Raw genomic sequence first — 19,340 nt, forward strand, 5'->3', positions numbered from 1 at the left:
TATCAGGAAAAATGGATGGGGGGGGGTGCCAGAAGACGGGGTGGAGAGCCAGTAGGTCTAGGGGTGGGACTCTGTGTGGGGACAGGGGCAGCCAGCTGGGTGTGCCCCTTTTCTTTTCTCTGTCTCCCTTAGATAAGACCAGCAGTTCTGTCCTCCTCTCTCCCCCTCTCTCCACAGCCTCTCACTTTGTAAGCATGTCCAGCCAGGAGAGCATACAAGCCCAGGAGCTTTGGTCAAGGATTTCTAAGTCCCAAAGGGACTTAGCAAAGTCCATCCTGATTGGGGCTCCAGGAGGTAAGGAAAGGGGAAGCCATTGAATAGAGTGGGGAGTGAGGGTGGAAATCAGGAGTGGGGGTAGAGACACAAATGATTTACATCTGCTGCTGGACCCCGAGGGCCTTGGGGGGGGGGGTCTCTGTTCACTGGAGTCTCCCCTGTGTTCAGTTTGGGCCCTGGTCTGAGCCTCTTTCCCAGCCTCTGCAGGCAGGGCAGGGGGGGTCCTGCAGCATGTGAGCCACGGGGCACTCCCGTGTTGCCTGGACTCTGGCCCCTGGTGGTGACACTTTAACCAGCACGCAGGACGGCTCCCTCGGCCCAGCCTGCCTCTGACAGCCCGACAGCGTGGAGCAGACCCCCAGAGACAGGCAGGCACTCAGGGGCATGGAGGGTACGGCTGGGACTGGGGCTCCTCTGGGCTGCGCCGGGTCAAGTTACAGAGACCCTAGGACTGGATCAGCATTGAAGGGACTGGGGAAACTCAGAGGAGGGGGTTGGGAAGCCAGCCAATTGGAAGGAAGAAAATAGGGAGCTTAGGAAAGGGGACCGGGTGATTCTGGATCATGAGCAGCCACTGTGGACTAGATATGGTGAAGAGCTGAGGCTGAGGGGAGTCAGCAGCTGGAGGGCAGGAAGTCAGGGTTGTGAAGGCTCAGGGAGCTGGATGGTCAAGAACCGGAGGCTAGAGTCGGCCAGGCCTGGATGCGAATCTCTCGGATAACGTCTGTGTCATGCCCAGCTCCTAAGGAGGGCTCAGTGAAACCTGATGCAGACAGAGGGGACCTGGGGCATGCCGAGGGGGAGGATGGGGGGTGCGGCAGCTGCCCACGCAGCCCTCTTCCACCGCAGGGCCGGCGGGCAACCTGCGGCGGGCCAGCGCGGCCCAGCTGACCCACGAGCTGGGCACGGCCTTCTTCCAGCAGCAGCTGTCGGCCGCCATGGCAGACACCTTCCTCGAGCACTTGTGCCTGCTGGACATCGACTCGGAGCCCGTGGCCGCCCGCAGCACCAGCATCATCGCCACCATCGGTGAGCGTCCCCCAGCCCGGCATCACGGGACCTCGGGAGCGGTTCTCGAGACGCTTCCCCACCTGCTGTCTCCTCTGAGACCTCTCCATGCTTGACAGACTCACTCAGTCAACAAATACTTGTTGAGCATCTAGTGGCCAAGGCTTGGGGCCCTGGGAGGAGGTTGGTGATGTAAACAAAGACCGCCGCCCTTGGGGGGCTGACCATCTAGCTGGGCGAGACAATAAATATTAAACATACTACCTTAAAAAGAAATAGATTATTTAGTATGTGAGAAAGTGGTAGGAACTACGGAAACAAGGAACACAGAGCTTTGTAAGGGGCGTTAGGGGCTTGAGGACAGGAGGCAGGCTGCAGTCCCACGTGGGGAGCCATTGTTCAGAAAATTACATCTGAGCAAAGGCGTGAAGGAGATGAGAGGAGGCCGTGCTCATGTTGGGGGCGGGGGTTCCAGGCAAGGGAGCAGCCAGTGCAAAGGCCCCGAGTCAAGGAGGCTGGAATGGTTAGAAACCATCACGGGGGAAGAGTAGCAAAATGAAGACATTGTAGAGGAAGAGGAGATCATGCAGGGCTTAGCAGCCATTCTTAGAGTTTGAGTTCAGTTTTCCTCTAGAAGAAGTAGGAGAGGGCTGCAGAGTGCTGGCGGGGGGAGAGTGACTCGCTCTTACTTATGCTGGAATGGACTGCCTGGCTGCGGTACTGAAGAGGTTGGGGGTGGCGGTGGGGGCAAGAGTAGAAGTGGCTCCTGCGACATTTCTGGCTCAGACCAGGTGGGGGCAGTGGCGGTGGTCAGACGCGATCAGATTCTGAGTGCATTTGGAAGATGAAGTCGACAGGATTTCCAGACGGATTGGACATGGGGAGGGGGTGAGGGTGAAAAAGGAGTCAGAGAGGAGTCCAAGGCTTGTGTCGTGAGGCACTAGAAGGATGCATTATCAACTGAGCAGCGAAGGCCTCGGTGCAGGGGTTTTCGGGGGAGGAGATCAGGAGTTGGGCTTCGTGCATGCTGAGTTTGAGATGCGCAGAGGCAATCAGATACACAAGTCTGGGTTTGGGGCAGAAGTCTGAATTGTAGACATAAATGTGGGAGTTGTCAGCATAGAGATGGTATTTAAAGCCATGAGACTGGGTGAGACCACCAAGGGAGTGAAGGGAAGATGACAGAGAAGAGAATGAGGCATCTAATGTCAAGGGGAGGAAGCAAGGGCTGAGAAGCAACAGCCAGTGGCGCGGGAGGAAACGGGACAGGGGGCGTGTCCTGGAGGCCACGTGAGGCAGGTGCGCAAGGACGCGCGGGTCCGGTGCTGCCAGCCCGCCAGCCCGGACGAGCGCTGAGAACTGAGACTGCCTTCGGCAACTGCACAGAGGTTCTTGGCGACCCTCGCAGGAAGAGATGCAGCAGAGGCGGGGCCCGCGCCCGGCTGGAGGGAGAGCAAGGGAGAAGAGGGGGGGGAGGGAGGACCGGGGGCAGCAGGCGCAGAGAGCCCTTGCAGTGAGTTTGGCTGCAAAGGAGAGCGAAGAAATAGTGCTGTAGCTGGAGGGGGTGCTGGGGCTCAGAGCACTCCTTTCATGATGAAAGACAGAGCAGCAGGGTTCCATCCTGACGCGGATGATCCAACAGAAGGGAACGCGTTGATACCCCAGGGCGCTGCAGAATGGCTAGACCTGTCTCCGAGCAGCCGAGGAGGGGCCTATGCCCACGTGCAGCCCGGCCTGGGGAAGGGCCTGGAGAGCTTGGCCGGCGGGTGGAAGAGGGCTGCGTGGGCAGCTGCCGCACCCCGCACTCGGCTCTCTCAGCAAGGCCGGGGTGGAGAGACCGCCTCTCTGTCAGCATGAGGCCTCTCAGCTCTGAAGACCCAGGCGGGCCCCTCACCGGGCACGTTACCTCCTGCCGTACCCCTCATGCGCCGGGGACCCCCACTCTGCAGCAGTACGTCACCGCCGACACAGGTGCCTCAAGCCGGGCTCAGGACGCTCCCCTCCCAGACGCCCCCGGGCCCCCCAAGGAAGCAGGTGTTGGCTGACCTGTGAGGAGAGGTTGCGTCAGGGAATAAAGGTCAGGTAGCTGGACTGCGGCGGAGTGGGGCGGCTCCACGGTGGCGACGGGTTTGGGAAGAAGGTTGTCTGAGCGGGATCCCTGCTTCCAGGACCGGCCTCTCACTCGGTGGAGAGCCTCAAGGAGATGATCAAGGCCGGGATGAACATCGCGCGCCTCAACTTCTCGCACGGCTCCCACGAGGTTTGGGGCGGGGCCAAGGGGAGGGGGCGGAGCTCAGGCTTGCGGGGAGTGGGGTGTCCTGGCAACCTTCCCCCGAAATTCCGGCTCGTTCGTCCGCAGTATCACGCTCAGTCCATCGCCAACATTCGGGAGGCGGTGGAGAGCTTTGCAGCTTCTCCGCTCGGCTACCGACCCGTGGCCATCGCGCTGGACACCAAGGGACCGGAGATACGCACCGGGGTCCTGCGGGGGGTGAGTCCGACCCCGCGCCGCGCGAGGGGCGGGGCCTGGGGCGGGGCCCGGGGGGCGGGGCCCGGGAGGGTGGGGCCCGAGGCGGGTCTCAAGGCCATTCTGGCCCCGCCCCTAGGGCCCGGAGGCCGAGGTGGAGCTAGTGAAGGGCTCCCTGGTGCTGGTGACCGTGGACGCGGCGTTCCGGACTCTGGGGGACGCGAACACCATGTGGGTGGACTACCCCAATATCGTCAAGGTCGTGCCGGTGGGGGGCCGCATCTACATAGACGACGGCCTCATCTCCCTCCTGGTCAAGAAAATCGGTGCGGATGAGCCTCCGCCCCAGCCAAGCGGGGACGTGGCGCACTCCCTTCCCTTGGCCCCCTCGCCCCGTAGACCAGCGCCCCCGCCCCTGGCCAGCACCCTTCCCCACCCGCTCCCGGAGCCCCCGGTGTCCAGACTTGTGGGCTCAACCCGGGTTGGGGCTGGACTGCTGGGTTCGTCCCTCCTTGCACAGGCCCGGCCGAGGATGGAGAGACACTAGGACATGGCTTCCTGATCTCCTGGGCTCCCTCTCCGCGTCTATGCCTCCGGCTCACCCCCGACCTGCGCTGGCTCTTTCCATGCCTGCAGGCCCAGAGGGGCTGGAGACCCAAGTGGAGAACGGAGGCCTCCTGGGCAGCCGGAAGGGCGTGAACTTGCCGGGTGTTGAGGTGGACTTGCCCGGGCTGTCTGAGCAAGACGTCCTGGACCTGCGCTTCGGGGTGCAGCACAACGTGGACATCGTCTTTGCCTCCTTCGTGAGGAAAGCCAGTGATGTGGCTGCCATCAGGGCTGCTCTGGGGCCCGAAGGACGCGACATCAAGATCATTAGCAAAATCGAGAACCACGAAGGCGTGAAGAAGTGAGGCTTGGTTTTTGTCCCCATCAGGCCCTAGCCATCCCCATCGCCCCCCTCTTCTCCAGCCTGCCTCTCCCTGGAATCTCCTGGCTCTTCCCCAGTCCTGACTCCCCCAACCACCCAGGTTTGATGAAATCCTGGAGGTGAGTGACGGCATCATGGTGGCACGGGGCGACCTGGGCATCGAGATTCCAGCCGAGAAGGTTTTCCTGGCCCAGAAGATGATGATTGGACGGTGCAACCTGGCGGGCAAGCCCGTTGTCTGCGCCACACAGGTCTGGAGCGAGCCCTTGGGGCCCCGGGCATTCTCTGGGTGTTGGGGACACCTGACGGTGGATACCCACACCTTAGGTCTGTAGCACATTTTGCTGTCCAGTGTTTGATCCTCAAACAACGAAGTTGGGAAGAGATTCCGTGAGCCCCATTTTCAAATGAGGAAACTGAATCGCCAGAATCACAGAGTCTGTAGCTGTTACCCTGGCTTTCGGGGCACTCTGAGAGTGGCAGGGAAGTAGTCTGGGCAGGTGCCCAGTCAGAGTGTGAGTCCTGCAGCTCTGATGTCCCGATGTCCCCCAGATGCTGGAGAGCATGATCACGAAGCCGCGGCCGACCCGGGCGGAGACCAGTGACGTAGCCAACGCTGTGCTGGACGGAGCAGACTGCATCATGCTGTCGGGGGAGACTGCCAAAGGCCGATTTCCCGTGGAGGCAGTGAAGATGCAGCACGCGGTAGGAGTTCAGAGTGCCAGAAACACCAAGCCCCTTCCTGGCCCCGGTGCCCCCGGCCCCGCTGACCTCTGGTGCTTGCAGATTGCCCGGGAGGCAGAGGCTGCCGTGTACCACCGGCAGCTGTTTGAGGAGCTGCGCCGGGCAGCGTCCCTGAGCCGCGATCCCACTGAGGTCACCGCCATAGGCGCGGTGGAGGCCGCCTTCAAGTGCTGTGCTGCCGCCATCATCGTGCTGACCACGACTGGCCGGTGAGGAGGACATTGGCAACACCAGGACACAGCTTTGGGCCGGGGGCAGGCGGGGATGGGCCCCAGGCCTGGGTTTTGTCTTGACGTCAGAGATGAAGAGTATCGTTCTGCAGCAAGAGGAGAGGTAGCTGGAGGCCAGGAGAGGCGGATCTTGGAGCACGCGGGAAATGCGCCATGAGCTCCAGGGGGTTGGAAGGGAATGTGACGTCACTGGGCATGTAGGCTTCCAGGACACTTTAGGGCCCCTGCTTTTAGCCCACAAAGCCTTACAATGCTGAGGTGTTGCAGAAGGGCCCAGAAGGCCTTAGTTCAAGTCTTTGCTCTGAAATCAGCTCTGATGCCTTGGGTAAGCCACCTAGGCCCCACAAACCTCCGTTTTCTCGTGGGGTTGTGAGGATTAACAAGAGACACCTGGGAGTTAAGTACTGCATATAGGTACGTTCTCAGAAGGGTTTTATGCTTCTCAAGAAGTTTCTTATTATCTGCTTTGATAATCATTCATTATCCTTCATTATCGCTGGTCGTCCTTGTGTGCTAAGAAGGACAGGCATTCTTATGCCCATTTTACAGGTGAGAAAAACAAGGCCCAGAGAAATAAGATGACTCACCCAGGGCCACACAACTTGTTTGTGACACCTGGGATCAGAACCCAAACCCTTGTTTCCTGGTTCAACACTCTTTCACTGTTCTGAGACCTTCTCCATCTCCTTCAGCTCAGCACAGCTGCTGTCTCGGTACCGACCTCGGGCAGCGGTCATTGCTGTTACCCGCTCTGCCCAGGCTGCCCGGCAGGCCCACCTGTGCCGAGGGGTCTTCCCCTTACTCTACAGTGAACCTCCAGAGGCCATCTGGGCAGACGACGTGGATCGCCGGGTCCAATTTGGCATTGAAAGTGGTGAGCCACCTACATTTCCTCCCCACCCGGCCCTGGATCTGCAACCTCAGTCCCCCGACCTCACCTTCCACACCCACTCACAGGGCCTTGCCTCTCTCCTCTGGTCCCAGAGTTTCTCCGGGAGGGTCACTAAGACACAGGGATATATGGCCTCCAGGGCCGGGGTGGGGGGGGACATGCTGAGGAGGAGGGCAGTGGGAGTGAGGTCAGCCCAGCTGCTGTCCGTCCGCACCAGGTGGCCAGAGCTGGATGGGACGTAAGGATTAAGAGGTGAGAGTACAAGCTGGAACGAAACTCTGGTTTACTGACTGTGCTCACACCCCACCTCTTCCTTTCTCCATAGCAGCACAGGCGGGCAGCCCACGCCACCCCTGGACACCCCTGCAGCCCTAATAGACTGCCGCGGTCGCGGTCCCTGTGGCGCCACCTAGGGCCCACACTGTGTAGTTCACCCCAGGCCCCTCCAGGAGGCGCTGGAGGGGATGGGGGGCGGTGGCCAGCTCTCATGACAGGGCTGGCCTGCCTCCCTCAATGGCTGACGGTCATCTTCTCCCCGCACCCCTGCCAGGAAAGCTCCGTGGCTTCCTCCGCGTGGGGGACCTGGTGATCGTGGTGACAGGCTGGCGCCCTGGCTCCGGCCATACCAACATCATGCGCGTGCTGAGCGTACCCTGAGACGCCACGCCCCCCGACCTAGCCCAACCAGGACATCCCTCCCTCCACCCCACAGCCCCCCAGCTGTCTTCTCTGCTCCAGGCCCTCCCTGCCGAGGCCACATCTGCCGTCTAACCCCGTTCCAGGGCGCCACTTCCTCTCTCCCTTTCACGCAGGCCCCGAAGGTCTGTGTCCAGCTAAGCACTGGCCATCTGGCAGCACCAATCCTACGTCCCCTGCACCCAATGCTCTCAGCTGGGCCCTAAGATACTCTGAGCCCCTAATCCTAGCTTAGCTGGTTAATATGAGTCCCCTGGGCTTCCTGTACCCAGGGGGTGGGGCGCTAGGGGAACAGGGCCGTCCCCACGAAGTCCCTATCCATGCAGTCTGATACTCTCCGGTGTGGCCCTCGTGATGATCTGAGCATCTCCCAAGGAGAGCGCCACCTCTTCCTTCATTGTGATGGACAGGGACACCAAAGCACCACCCTTCTGGGGAAGTGAGGCTGGATGAGTGCTGGGGAGCCCCAAGAGCTGGGGGGCTCATCTTGTCACTGTCTTCACAACCTCTGTTGGGTTTGCAGGCCCCTCCCTGGCTGCTCTCATGCCCACCTCATGCCTTTCTGGGTCAGATGCTCTGCTGCCTCGTCCTGCACCCAGAAACTCCTTCGTGCCCACGGTGTTCCCCCACACAAACCAGGGGCCAAAACGAGTAGCTCTGTTTTCCTTTTAAACCCAGCTGTTTGGGAGCAATTATAAAACCCCAGGACTCCCCACTCAAGAGGAAGGATTTGGGGTCCTGGCTCCACACTCTGATACTGTAGTGCAGGCATGGGGACGGAGGAGCGGGGCCGAGTATTTCTCTTGTCCCTGAGAGGGCAGAGGTACCTATAGCCTACCCCTCCCCAGGCTTGGATACCTGGGGTCCTCCGCTTACTCTTGCACCAACAGTAGACTCAGGAGGAGCAAAACCCCTGAAAGTAGCAAGAGCTTCCTCCCCGCTTGCGTTTGCGTAGCCCTTCCTGCCGCTCTCTAGGTAGGGAGAGGGCTCAGTATTGCTGCTGGCTGATGGAGCTGAGCGAGGACCCCAAGAGCTGGCATGGGGGGCCCTGCTCCTTCCTCTCTCCCTACAAGGAGAAGTGGGGAGGGATGGATAAAGGAACGGCTAAATAAAATGAATTAATAATAAATAAAACTAGCAAATGAATAAATACAATTATTACATAATTGAATAATAAGAATAAACAAGGAAGGGAGGGAGGAAGGAAAGAAAAAATGCCATCTAAGGATTCAGCCACTTGCCCCCCACCTGGGGGGATCCAGGCTGGCACATTAAATGGGGAGGTGCCAACCATCCCTTAGCCTCTAGGGGGACACCAGCGGGGCAGGGGCACAGGGAGGAGGTGGCCCCTATCTACAAAAAGACAGATCTAGCACGGGGACAGAGAGTGCAAGGGACTTGACAGGAGACGTTCGCGCTGGGTGGGGGGGTATGGAGGGGAAGGGTCCACACACGGCAGTGAAGGTGGAGGCCCACACTGGGGAGCTGAGACACCCGTTGACAGCAGCGGAGGCATGGAGGTGGGCAGTGCCCGGCTGTACTAGGGAGACGGGGCCGAAGGCAGCAGGCAGCACCCGCAGGGTCACGGGCCGGGAAACAGAGACATCTAGTTGTTTGGCAGTGATGGCGGCGGCAAGGACTTGTGCTTGGTGAGGTGGAGGCCTGGGCCTGAGCCTGCGCCTGGCAGGACCATGCCAGGGAACCCCCTCCTCAGAGGCCTTGGAGTCACTTCTACTTGGCAGTGAAGACATACAGCGCCTGGCACAGTGTCCTGAACATGGTAGGCGCTCGGTACATTTGATGAATGGGTGAATGGGTCAGGAGGATGTCAGACAGGCTGCAGGGTGCCTGAGCTGAGGACAGAGACCATCTCTTGGTAGTAAAGGGAGATATTCCCACAGGGCCGTGTTTCAGGTCTCCCTGGCCTTCCCCCAGAGGCATCGACCCTCGGGCACACACTGCAGCACCCAAGAGCTTAGCCAAGGGTTTCACATGTTGGCAGAGAGCTGGGGGCCCCGAGGGGCAGCTGACTCAGGCACCGATGGCCTGGGGGGTTGGGCTGTCCCTGGAAGCTTGGCCAGGAGCCCTGAAGAGGACAGGCGTTCACTTCCTGAGCCCTTACGCCCAGGAGAGCCATCCCCAGCTGCCCGTTGAGGCAGAGAGGGTTGGGAGGCTGAGAGTGGGCGGCCCCGAAGTCCTAGTCGCCGTCCACCTCCTCCCGGGGGGGGACCCAGCAAGGACACCTGGGAGCGCCCAGCCCGGGACAGGCTGGCGTGGAGGGTTCGGGCAGCTGGGACAGGCAGGCGGGAGGTAGATGCCCACGGACCCCGGGCCAGCAGAGGGCCAGCTCGTACAGGCACTAGCGGGGAGGCTGGGGAGCCCGCTGAGCGTCGAGCAGAGCGAGCAAGGAGAGTAGCTGGAGAGTCAGGGGAGAGGGGCAGAGGGCCCCGCTGATGAGTCAGGGCAATGGCCACACTGGAGGTCGCAGCGGCTGTCTGCAGGGGTGCGTGCACCAGCGGCCCCCACAGCACCGGCTTTCCGCTGAGCCGAGCTCCTGTGCCCGGGGCCAGGCCCCGGACTCCCCGGGCTGTGTCCCTGTCGTGCTGTACCAAGTGCTGCTCCACGGTGCCCCCGCTGCTGCCGGGACTTGGCTCGGAGCGTTTCCGCTGCAGTACAGAGCTCTTCTTGCCTAGAAATGGTCCCAGCGGGGAGAGAACGAGGATGGGGAAGGAGGCCAAGGTGAAGGCTGGGTATCAGAGAGCAGGAGGACAACAAGATGGACTCAAAGGATGGCAGCGAGGTAAGGGATGGGGATGGAGGCTGAAAGGTAGGGGTTGGAGGAAGAGGGCCAGGGAGGACAGTATGTATCTGAGATGGTGCGGCTCAGGGACAGGTACTCAGGGAAGCAGGACTCTGGGCGTGGAGACTCGGGATGATGTCTCCAGGGGTAGGAGACACTGAGTGACAAGGACGGTGAGACACAGTGTTGAAGGTCTTGTGGGGGCATTTGCTGAGAACAGGGTGGGCTGGGTGTGACGTTGATGCACTAGCCTGGGCCCTGGGAGGCGGGGCTGCCTTGCTCTGGAGGCGGGGTGGGGACACAGCCAGGACCCCAGGGCGCACGGGGCAGAGGGGCCTCACCGATGCGGCGCAGCCGATCCATGGCCACAGTCTCAAAGGCCCGGCGCATCATGGGGAACTCCTCCAGCACGGCGTTGAAATGGTCCACACTCAGGGAGTACAGGCGGCAGTAGGTGTCCGCCCGCACGCTGGCCGTGCGCCGGCCCCGTGTCAGCAGGCAGATCTCTGTCCAAGTTGGGGGGGGGGCCTCAGAACCGCCGTCCCCAGAACTCCCGCAGAATTCCCTCTCGCCAGGCCTGCAGCAGCTGACCCGGCTCCCTCAGGCTCCTCCCCACCCACACCAAGACCCCTAAAGGCCCCAAGGGTTGTCTTTCTCCAGACGTGCACAATTACAATCTCTCTCACTCTCTCCAAACTAAAGCTGACAAACAGGTGGGTCTTTCTGGCCCCCACGCACCTAGTTATTCCACTCCATTTAATTCATACCCACTCCCCTGCTCTGGCCCAAGGGGCAGGCCTGGGGCAGCGAATGAAGTCCAAGGGCAACTGAGAAGGAGAAAAGCAGGGCCAAAGGGCAAAGGGCAAAGGGCAACACGACAGGGATGCTGGAGAGTGGCGGGTGGTCTGGGGCTGAGCCAGGGCAGAGCCTCGAGCGGCTGTGGGCAGCCTCTGGTGGAACGGCCCCCCACTGCTACAGCCTGACCCCTGCACTGTGTTGCCAGGGCGTCCCGCCAGGGAGCCAGCAAACTCAAGCCCCTGGAGCAGCAGGGCTTTATTCCTGTCTTCCCTTCATCTCCCAGGATCCTTGGATTTCACTGCTTAAGGGTTCTACAAGGCCCATTGGCCCAGAAATTGTCAAGCTGGGTATGCATTGGCCTCTCTTAGGAAGCGATTTAAAACCGCAGAGCCCCAGGGCCCAGACTCTGGTTAAGCAGGCCTAGGGAAGGCTGGAGCTCTGTGATTCTGCACGCAGCCTGACCCAGGGGAGCAACTGCCCTCTAGCTTCTGCTCCAGTCCCCCCACCCTCCCCGAGGCCTGCTGACCCCCAAAGTAGGATCCATCAGTGAGGCGGGTGTCCCGGGCGCCACGTGCCAGCACACTGAGCAGCCCGTGCTGGATGAAGTACATCTTCCTGCCCACGGAGCCCTCACGCACCACGAGGTCCCCCGGCTGGAAGACCTCAAAGCGCAGCTTGGTGAGCACGGCTGTGACGAAGCTGGGGTCGGCGTGGGCAAACAACGGCATGTGGGCCACCAGGCCCCGGCAGGTGAAGTTAATGATCTCCTGGGCAGGGGAGGGGCCTGTCAGGCAGGCGGTGTCCCCTGCCCCGAGGTGCCCCCATCGAGCTCATCTGTCTCCAGAGGCCCCACCCCTGGGGTCATGATCTGCCAAAGGATGGGGATGCTTCAGTGGGCCTGGGACCATCCCTAAGCTCCTGCCTTCAGAGCTCTCCCACAAGCCCCTGCAGGACCATCCCCCCAAAACAGAGATCCCTGCAGCCCCTCCCCATGTATACTTAACCCCCATAAGACTTTCCAGAAAGACCCTAGTCCCTAAAAGCCCCCCAGAGGCCTGGTCTCATCACCTCCTGACCAGCAGCCCCCAGCCCAGATGGCACCCCACACGCCCAGCCCCACCTCCCGAAGCGGCTCGCTCAGCTCGCCCAGGATGCTCTCCTCATCGAACATCTTTCCCTGGTAGCGGTGCTCGTAGTACTCGTGGATGCGCTGCCGGGTGTCAGCCGGCAGCTTGTGGAAGGACATGTACTGCTCCACCTGCTTGTACTGGAGGGCCAGCCGGTGGTCGGTGGCCAGTGGATACAGAGCCGGGTGCAGGGCGGGGGCCGTGGGGGGGACGGTATGTGGAAGAAAGACCACAGGCATCGGCCAGATCCGGAGGGGTGAAGCGTGGAGACACATGGGGGTACGGCGGGCCACAGGGAAGACACACGGCACAGTCACAGGAAAACCCAGACGTGGGCAGAGAAAGGGTCAAGGACAGGGACGTAGGTCCAAACAAGGAAACAGTTACACACAGGGGCATGGGACAAATGGACACAGGGCAGGGAAGGACACAGAGACCCAACACGGGCATGCGTCAGAATCGGCCTCGAGTGGAGCTACCCAGCCTCTGACACGCTTCCATGCCCACCCCTTCCTTCTCTGCCCCTGCTGACCTTCTCCTGGTACTGACGTCGGGAAGAGTCCAGGGACTGGATGAGCGCCGTGGCGTGGCCGATGAACATGGCGTAGCACGTGGCACCCACAATCATGCTGAGCATGGTGAGCCAGACGTCAGGCATGCCTACAGGGGCTTGCTGCCCGTAGCCAATGCACAGCATGTGGCTCATGGCCTTGAACAGGGCGTGGGAATACTGGCGCCCCCACGAGTGGTTCTGGAGGGCAGAGTGCATTGCCGAGCTGGACACAGCCTCCTCGGAGAGGCCTCATTCTCCTCCTGCTACCCCCCCTCCTTCAGTCCTTCCGCCTGCCCCCCTCTTCTTTAGGCTTGGTTCTGGGGGCCCCAGGGCAGAAGGGGCCTCTCTGCAGCGAGGGGGCCCCCAGTGTCTGCCTAGGTGTCCTTCCCTGCCTGCTCCCCACAACACAAGAGCACTTCCTCCCATCCAAGTACTAACCAGGACAAGAGCACTCCCTCTAGGTAGCTTCCCCCCACCCCCACCTCCTCACGCGGCCATCTCCCACCTCCTGCCCCTGCTTCCCAGGCAGAGGAGCCCTGAGAAGGCCCAGAGGTGACAGGGCTGTGGGGAGTTCTCACCACCATGTGGTTGATGGAGACCCAGCAGTCAGGAGGGAAGTCCTGCAGCATGGGCACCAGGAACTGCAGACACCCGTCCCAATGGCACAGCAGCAGCATCATCCCGATGAGGTTGAAGATGCGCACCACGGCACTGGCCAGGTCATAGGTCATGTGAAAGATCTGAGGAGTCCGAGGAGCGGCTGCTGTGGACAGGACCCCCTCCCCGCTGGTCCTCCTCTAATCCTGGCCCTGCAAATTCTCTCCTTGAACTTCTCTGGCCCCAGCCCCCATGAATGTTTCAAACGCGGCTGTTATTCACGCACAGCACACCCATAGAGCAGATACAAAGTCGGCTGGGCTACTACTCTCATCTTAGGCATAGGAAATTGATGCCAGTCACGTGCCCAGAATCACAGCGTCACAGCAGAAACTCAAAACAATCTACTGCGCAAGCTGCCCAGGCCGTGCCCGCTGGAAGAGAGGAAGAGGGCATTTCACGGTGCAATGTCCCCAAGGCCTGCGTGCCAGCACTCGCGCCCGCAGCCCCCTTCCCCTCCCCCCAACACTAACAGAATTTACTATGTTCCAGGCACTGTTCTAGGAGCTTTACGGGTATTAATTCCTTTAAGCCTTATAACCTTCTCGTATGTAAGTATATTTAACGTCTTCATTTTATAGAAGAGGAAACCAAGTCTCGTATAGTAAATACTAAAACGGGGATATGATCACAGGCAATGAAATCGCAGGGCCCACACTCTGAACCACTAAACTCTGCTCCCCTTGAAGCCGAAACTCCAGGCCCTTCCACAGCCTGCTCCCCTCCCACTTCCGCCTGCCCCCGGCCAATTAACCTGCAAGTGTTCCTCCGCAGCTGCGCCCCACCCTCCTCACCTGCGGGGCGCGGGGGGCCCACCCCCCCCCCCGAACCCTCAGAGTGCCCCTGCTTCTGCCCCACCAACTCTGGAGAGAGCCCACCCGGCTGCCTCACTCCATAAAGTCACCAGGAGCCCCACCCATAGCGCTGTCCCGGAGAAGTCTGCGAGCCCCCCTGCCCACCTCCCCGCCCCACCTCCTCCCACTGGTGTATGTAGCGGATGAGGCGGGAGAGACGCAGCAGCCGTAGCAGGCTGAGGATCTTGGTGAAGCGCACAATGCGCAGCGCCCGCGCTGTTTTGTAGACCTCGGCATCCAGTCGTGGTTCCAGCTCCACCACCAGGAAGATGTAATCCACCGGGATGGAGGAGATGAGGTCGACCAGGAACCAGGTGCGCAGGTAGCGCGACCGGATGGCCCGCGGTGCCAGCAGGATTTCAGCACCCTCCTCAACCACGATGCCGGTGCGGAAGTTGAGCACCAGATCCAGCAGGAAGAAAGTGTCTGAGAGGACGTTGAAGACGATCCAAGGTGGGGAGTTCTCCTCCTTGAAGAAGGTGATGCCCACGGGCAGCACAATGAGGTTCCCCACCATCAGCAGGAGCATGATCAGGTCCCAGTAAAACCTAAGGCGGGGGTGGGACGGGGAGTAAGACCACGAGATTGCACCAGCCACTCCACAAACAGCAGTCTGACACAGCTAAGGGTGGGGAACGGAATGGTCATTTACAGCTGGTGGGAGTGTAAGGTGGGACCACCATTTGAGAAAATAGTTTGGTATTATCTAATAAAGTTAAACATTTGCATTCCCTGCAACCCAGCAATTCCATTCTAAGTATATTCACACTCAAGGGAAGTATGTGCTCCAGGAGATACATACAGGAATTTTTACAGCAGCATGAAATCTGGAAATAATCCAAAACGTTCATCAGTAGAAAAATGTAGATTAATAAAATAAACACCGTAGATAAATAGACTGTGATATACTCATGCCCTGGAGTAATCTACAACACTGAAATCACCCAACAGCAGGTACATTCCACAGTGTGGGTGAATCTCACTAATCTAGTGTTGAGCAAAAGGAAGAACAAAAGGATACATACTGGATGATTCCACTTGTACATAGTTCAAAAACAGCCAAGACTAAACTGCATTATTTAGAGAGTCACAGAAAAGTGGTAAAACTATTTTTAAAAAAGTAAGGACCTGAGTGCCACAAAAATTAGAATAATAGGTTAGGGAAAGGGCTGTGAGAGCAGTAAGGGTGCTTCTGGGCGCCGGCAATGTAGTCTCTCTTCACCTGGGTGGTTGTTACATGGGGGTGTGCTTTGTGATTACATATACATGTATGTGTGTACGCATACGTGTACATGTGCATACGTACACACACATGTATTTTGAGTACATATGCGATATAATATGCCAGCATATGCTATACCGCTAGGTAGAAGTCTACCGTATAGGTACCCACTGGACAGATGTGTCTACTAGACACAGCCTCGCTGTATACACTCATACATCTCTTTAATGTGTACAACATATACGTAATATTTTGTCATGTACATGCTTTATGTCACTATCATTAAATATTTTTAAAGTTAAAAAAAGATCGAGTACCCTGTGCTAACCCCACAGGGTTGTTGAAAACACACACACTGAGACAATGGATAAGACAGTGTGTACAAGCACTAGTTGGTTTCATGACTCACCCACCTTTTGTTCCCAGATTTCTGAAGAGGTTGCTGCTTCTTCCATCTCCAGCTCTCTGCCCATTCCTGGTCTAGGACTTCACGCCCTCCCCACCCCAACCCTCCTTCCCAACACAGCTGGACCCATGGTTCCTTGTTCTCTGCTGGGATCTGCTTGTCTATGTCCCAGGGTGGGGTGGTCTGTTCTGCTTCCCATCTGAACTGAGCTTTTTAGGGATGCTCCGCCCCCCTTCACAGCCCTTCAGACAGGGCTGCACACAGAGAGGCTCCACAGGAGATCCCGAGGCAGCAAGGCTTAAAGCTCCGCACTCCTTTCCTTCCCTAATCTCCCTGTGCCTACTGGCACTCTGGCTGAGCCCAGGCAAGGGCACTGGCAGGGGAGGGCCACACTGCTGTGGTGGAAGTGTGGAAAGAAGAGGTCAGGAGGAAGCTAGGTGAAGCCTTCATTCAGAGATCACTGGACCATCTAGGGCCCCCATTAGCTATGGTGGTTTTATTTCTATTTTTTAAAGATTTATTTATGTATTTGAGAGAGAGAGAGGCAGGGGGAGGAGCAGAGGGAGAGGAAGAGAGAGTCTTAAGCAGACTGAGGATAGAGCCCGATGCAGGGCTCAATCTCATGACTCTGAGATCACTACCTGAGCTGAAACCAAGAGTTGGATGCTTAACTGACTGGGTGCCACCCAGGCACCCCAGCTGTGGTGGTTTTAATTCCAGGACACACCTAATCACAGCATCAAACCAGGACCCAGCCCCTTCTGGGTCTGACTACAAAATCAATCTTTTCAGCTTCTAAAAGAAACATGGGGGTTCCCAAATCCAGGCCTTCAGGAAGCCTCTCAGACTGTGTGCTTTCAATGAACAACAAATCCTTGACCCCCTCTTCCTCTGCCTCCTGGGCCACTGGAGAAATCCTGTACTGTGAGCTGGGAGAGGAGAGGAGAGGAGAGGGGAGGAGAGGAGAGGAGAGGGGAGGAGAGGAGAGGGGAGGGGAGGGGAGGGGAGGGGAGGAGAGGAGAGGAGAGGAGAGGAGAGGAGAGGAGAGGAGAGGAGGGGAGAGGAGGGGAGAGGGGAGGAGAGGAGAGGAGAGGAGAGGAGAGCTCGCCCAGCCATGGAGCATCTTCACAGCCTGACTCACAGGCAGTCACAAGCCTAGCAGGTGATGCAGTAGAGAGGACGGAGAAGAAGCATGCTAATAAGGGGGATACATGGCTTCTGAGGGTTACACCTGAGGGTGAAACGGGGGAGGGGAGGAAGATCACAGGAGGTTAGAACAGGTGCACCGGTGGGGTAGGAATAAGGCAGTAAAGAGGGAAGAGGAAGGAACAATGGGAGAAAGAGGAACATTTAGGGAGTGTGTATGGCTGTGGATTCAAAATGATGTCTAGGTCTCCAATTGTGTTTCCAGGCTCCTGATTCACACCTCATCCTTTCTGCTCACTTTGCTCCCCACCTTAGGTGCTTTGGACACATCGTTACCTCATCCAAAAGCTGTCCTTCATTTCCCCCAAGGACAGGGCTGCTCTCCTCCCCTAGCGACCTTGATGTAGAGGTACAGCCCCACCTCCACCCTCTGTCCCTACGTCTCTCTGATAGTCACCTGGGAGGGTGGCCGTGCCCCTGCGTTGCTGCCTCAGTCGCTCCGAGTCCCGGCCCTGCCCCGCTGTATCCCGCCTTCAGCACCAGGGACAGCGACAAGAACCGCAGCTGGGACACCCCCGGGCCCCCGCCCCACAGCCTCCCTATTTTTTCCTGGTAGCCTGCCCTGCTGAACTATGCAGGTGCTGGGGGTGGGAGTGCAAGGGTGGGAGATACGGGAGCTCGGTTTCTCCCTCAGGCTGACCCCGACCCCGAACATGACATAATTTCCCAGATCCCCGGCAGACAGGACTGCAGGAGGCAGTGGTCCCTAACTCCAGTAGTCCCTGTAGTCCAGGGGGAGTGCCAGGTTCCCGAAACGGGAAATCCAGATCTCTGCTGTCTGCTCTGGTGTCAGGTCACCGAGGACCTCCGGCTGGGAATCCCTCGCCCAAGAATTCCCAGGCTAGATTGGGGGAAGTGACTCTGTCGTCCCACCCGAGGACCCCTGGGCCGGAAATGAAGTGTCCGTGGAGGGTGGGGCGGACCCTGCCCCCGAGTCGCGGCCCGTGGAGGTGGGATCTGTGTCCCCCGCCCTCCTTGCTGGGCCCCCAGTACCGGAAGTCGCTGTAGGGGTGGATGATCCAGGCCCCCGCTGACTTGACCCTCTCCTGCTCGATTTCCACTGCTTTGTGGCTGCCAAACACGCGAAGGGAGAACTTGTTGACCGTGGGCTGGAGCAGCGTCCCGAGCTGCCTCCGCTTGGGCTCGGGCCCAGACGCGGGCGCCGGGAGCGGTCCCGAGGCCGCGGTCGCAGGCGCCGGGGCAGCAGGAGGAGCCGCCTCCAGCCCAGGGGTCGCCCGTTCGTCGGCCCCTGTCGTCGGCCGCTGCTCTGCCTCCATGACGCCCGTTGGCTTACAGGCTTGGCCTCGTAGACCCTGCCGCGGCCATCCGGGACCCCGACCCCTCCCGGGGTAGGAGCCGGCGCAGCCGGGCGGGCTCGGAGCTGCCGGCGCGCGGGGCGGAGGGGGTGTGTGCGCCAGACTCGCGAGCGGGCGGCCGGCTGGTTGCGCGGCGCCCCCTGGCGGGAGCCGCCTCGGGAAGAGGCGGGGCCGACGAAGCCCGCCTCCTGGGAGGACTGCGGCGTGGGCGTGGCCTGGCAAGTGGGGGCGCTACTCCAAGTGCAGGAGGAGGAGGAGGCGGGGAAACGCGGCCAGAGTCACGGAGGGGGCGTGGCCTAGCGTTGATGCGCTTTCAGCCAATGAGCGCTGGGGAGGCGGAGCCGCCTGCGAGTGGCGGGAAAACCGGACGCTGGCCGGAGGGCGAGGAATTGGGGACCAATGGAAGAGGCGGGGAATGGCCACTCTTACTCACGGACTTCCTGCATTTCATTTTCTTTTTTTTAAAGATTTATTTATGTATTTATTTGACAGAGAGCGAGCGAGAGAGGGAACACAAGCAGGGGGAGTGGGAGAGGGAGAAGCAGGCCTCCCGCGGAGCAGGGAGCCCGATGCGGGGCTCGATCCCAGGACCCTGGGATCATGACCTGAGCCGAAGGCAGACGCTTAACGACTGAGCCACCCAGGCGCCCCTGCATTTCACTTTCTTTATCAGCACTCTCCTACGCATATTCCTTTCTTTTCATCTCCACGCCCCTCCCCTTAGGATTTCATTTCCGAATTCATTGTGCCAACCTTCACCAAGAGTGACCCTACCCGTCACTGAGTGGACGCTGAGGACACAAAGATGAATACCCAAGTCCCAGCCACAAAGTCAGTCTCCTCTATGCCCGCATACAGACACAAGAGCTAGAAGCTCCTAAATATCTCAAATTCCTCCCCTCGTTTCCGTTTCTTATCGCCACTGCCTGATTTCAAGCCTTCGGCATTTTTTCACCTTGATTATTTCAGAGGCCTCTACAAGGGGCCCTACACCGTCTCAGGCCAGTTCTTTTCCCACAGTCTGCCAGAGTTACTCGCCTAAGAGTCAAATGTGCTATGTCCTTCAAACTTCTCCATCTTCTGTAGGATGACGTTTAAGCTCCTTAGAAGGACATACGAGGCCCTACAACATATGGACCTAATTTCAACAGCCTCTCTTC

General features: G+C 59.3%; 2 protein-coding genes across 2 annotated transcripts; one reads left to right on the forward strand and one right to left on the reverse strand.

Annotated features, from left to right (window-relative positions):
* Window positions 1-598: 598 nt before the first annotated feature.
* On the forward strand, window positions 599-8,256 carry PKLR (pyruvate kinase L/R). Its single transcript, XM_036124392.2, has 11 exons — window positions 599-667; window positions 1,126-1,305; window positions 3,453-3,544; window positions 3,644-3,775; window positions 3,891-4,077; window positions 4,388-4,658; window positions 4,780-4,930; window positions 5,232-5,384; window positions 5,466-5,632; window positions 6,346-6,527; window positions 7,096-8,256. The coding sequence occupies exons 1-11, from the start codon at window positions 661-663 to the stop codon at window positions 7,200-7,202; spliced, it is 1,629 nt and encodes a 542-aa protein (XP_035980285.1). The 5' UTR covers window positions 599-660; the 3' UTR covers window positions 7,203-8,256.
* A 124-nt stretch (window positions 8,257-8,380) lies between these two features.
* Window positions 8,381-18,246, reverse strand: HCN3 (hyperpolarization activated cyclic nucleotide gated potassium channel 3). Its single transcript, XM_036124389.2, has 8 exons — window positions 17,858-18,246; window positions 14,149-14,578; window positions 13,098-13,259; window positions 12,499-12,717; window positions 11,960-12,106; window positions 11,366-11,606; window positions 10,383-10,547; window positions 8,381-9,930 (listed from the first exon to the last, which is right to left on the reverse strand). The coding sequence occupies exons 1-8, from the start codon at window positions 18,139-18,141 to the stop codon at window positions 9,230-9,232; spliced, it is 2,349 nt and encodes a 782-aa protein (XP_035980282.1). The 5' UTR covers window positions 18,142-18,246; the 3' UTR covers window positions 8,381-9,229.
* Window positions 18,247-19,340: the final 1,094 nt, after the last annotated feature.

The sequence above is a fragment of the Halichoerus grypus genome, chromosome 7 (genome assembly GCF_964656455.1).
Source record: "Halichoerus grypus chromosome 7, mHalGry1.hap1.1, whole genome shotgun sequence".
Taxonomy (NCBI): Eukaryota; Metazoa; Chordata; class Mammalia; order Carnivora; family Phocidae; genus Halichoerus; species Halichoerus grypus.

Coding starts and splice junctions, on each gene's coding strand:
- PKLR (XM_036124392.2), top strand. Junction 3,776..3,890: donor GCACCGGGGTCCTGCGGGGG/GTGAGTCCGACC, acceptor CCCCGCCCCTAG/GGCCCGGAGGCCGAGGTGGA. Junction 6,528..7,095: donor CCAATTTGGCATTGAAAGTG/GTGAGCCACCTA, acceptor CACCCCTGCCAG/GAAAGCTCCGTGGCTTCCTC.
- HCN3 (XM_036124389.2), bottom strand. CDS start 18,141: ATGGAGGCAGAGCAGCGGCCGACGACAGGGGCCGACGAACGGGCGACC. Junction 14,579..17,857: donor CACCCCTACAGCGACTTCCG/GTACTGGGGGCC, acceptor CCCCCGCCTTAG/GTTTTACTGGGACCTGATCA. Junction 13,260..14,148: donor ACATACACCAGTGGGAGGAG/GTGGGGCGGGGA, acceptor CGGACTCCTCAG/ATCTTTCACATGACCTATGA.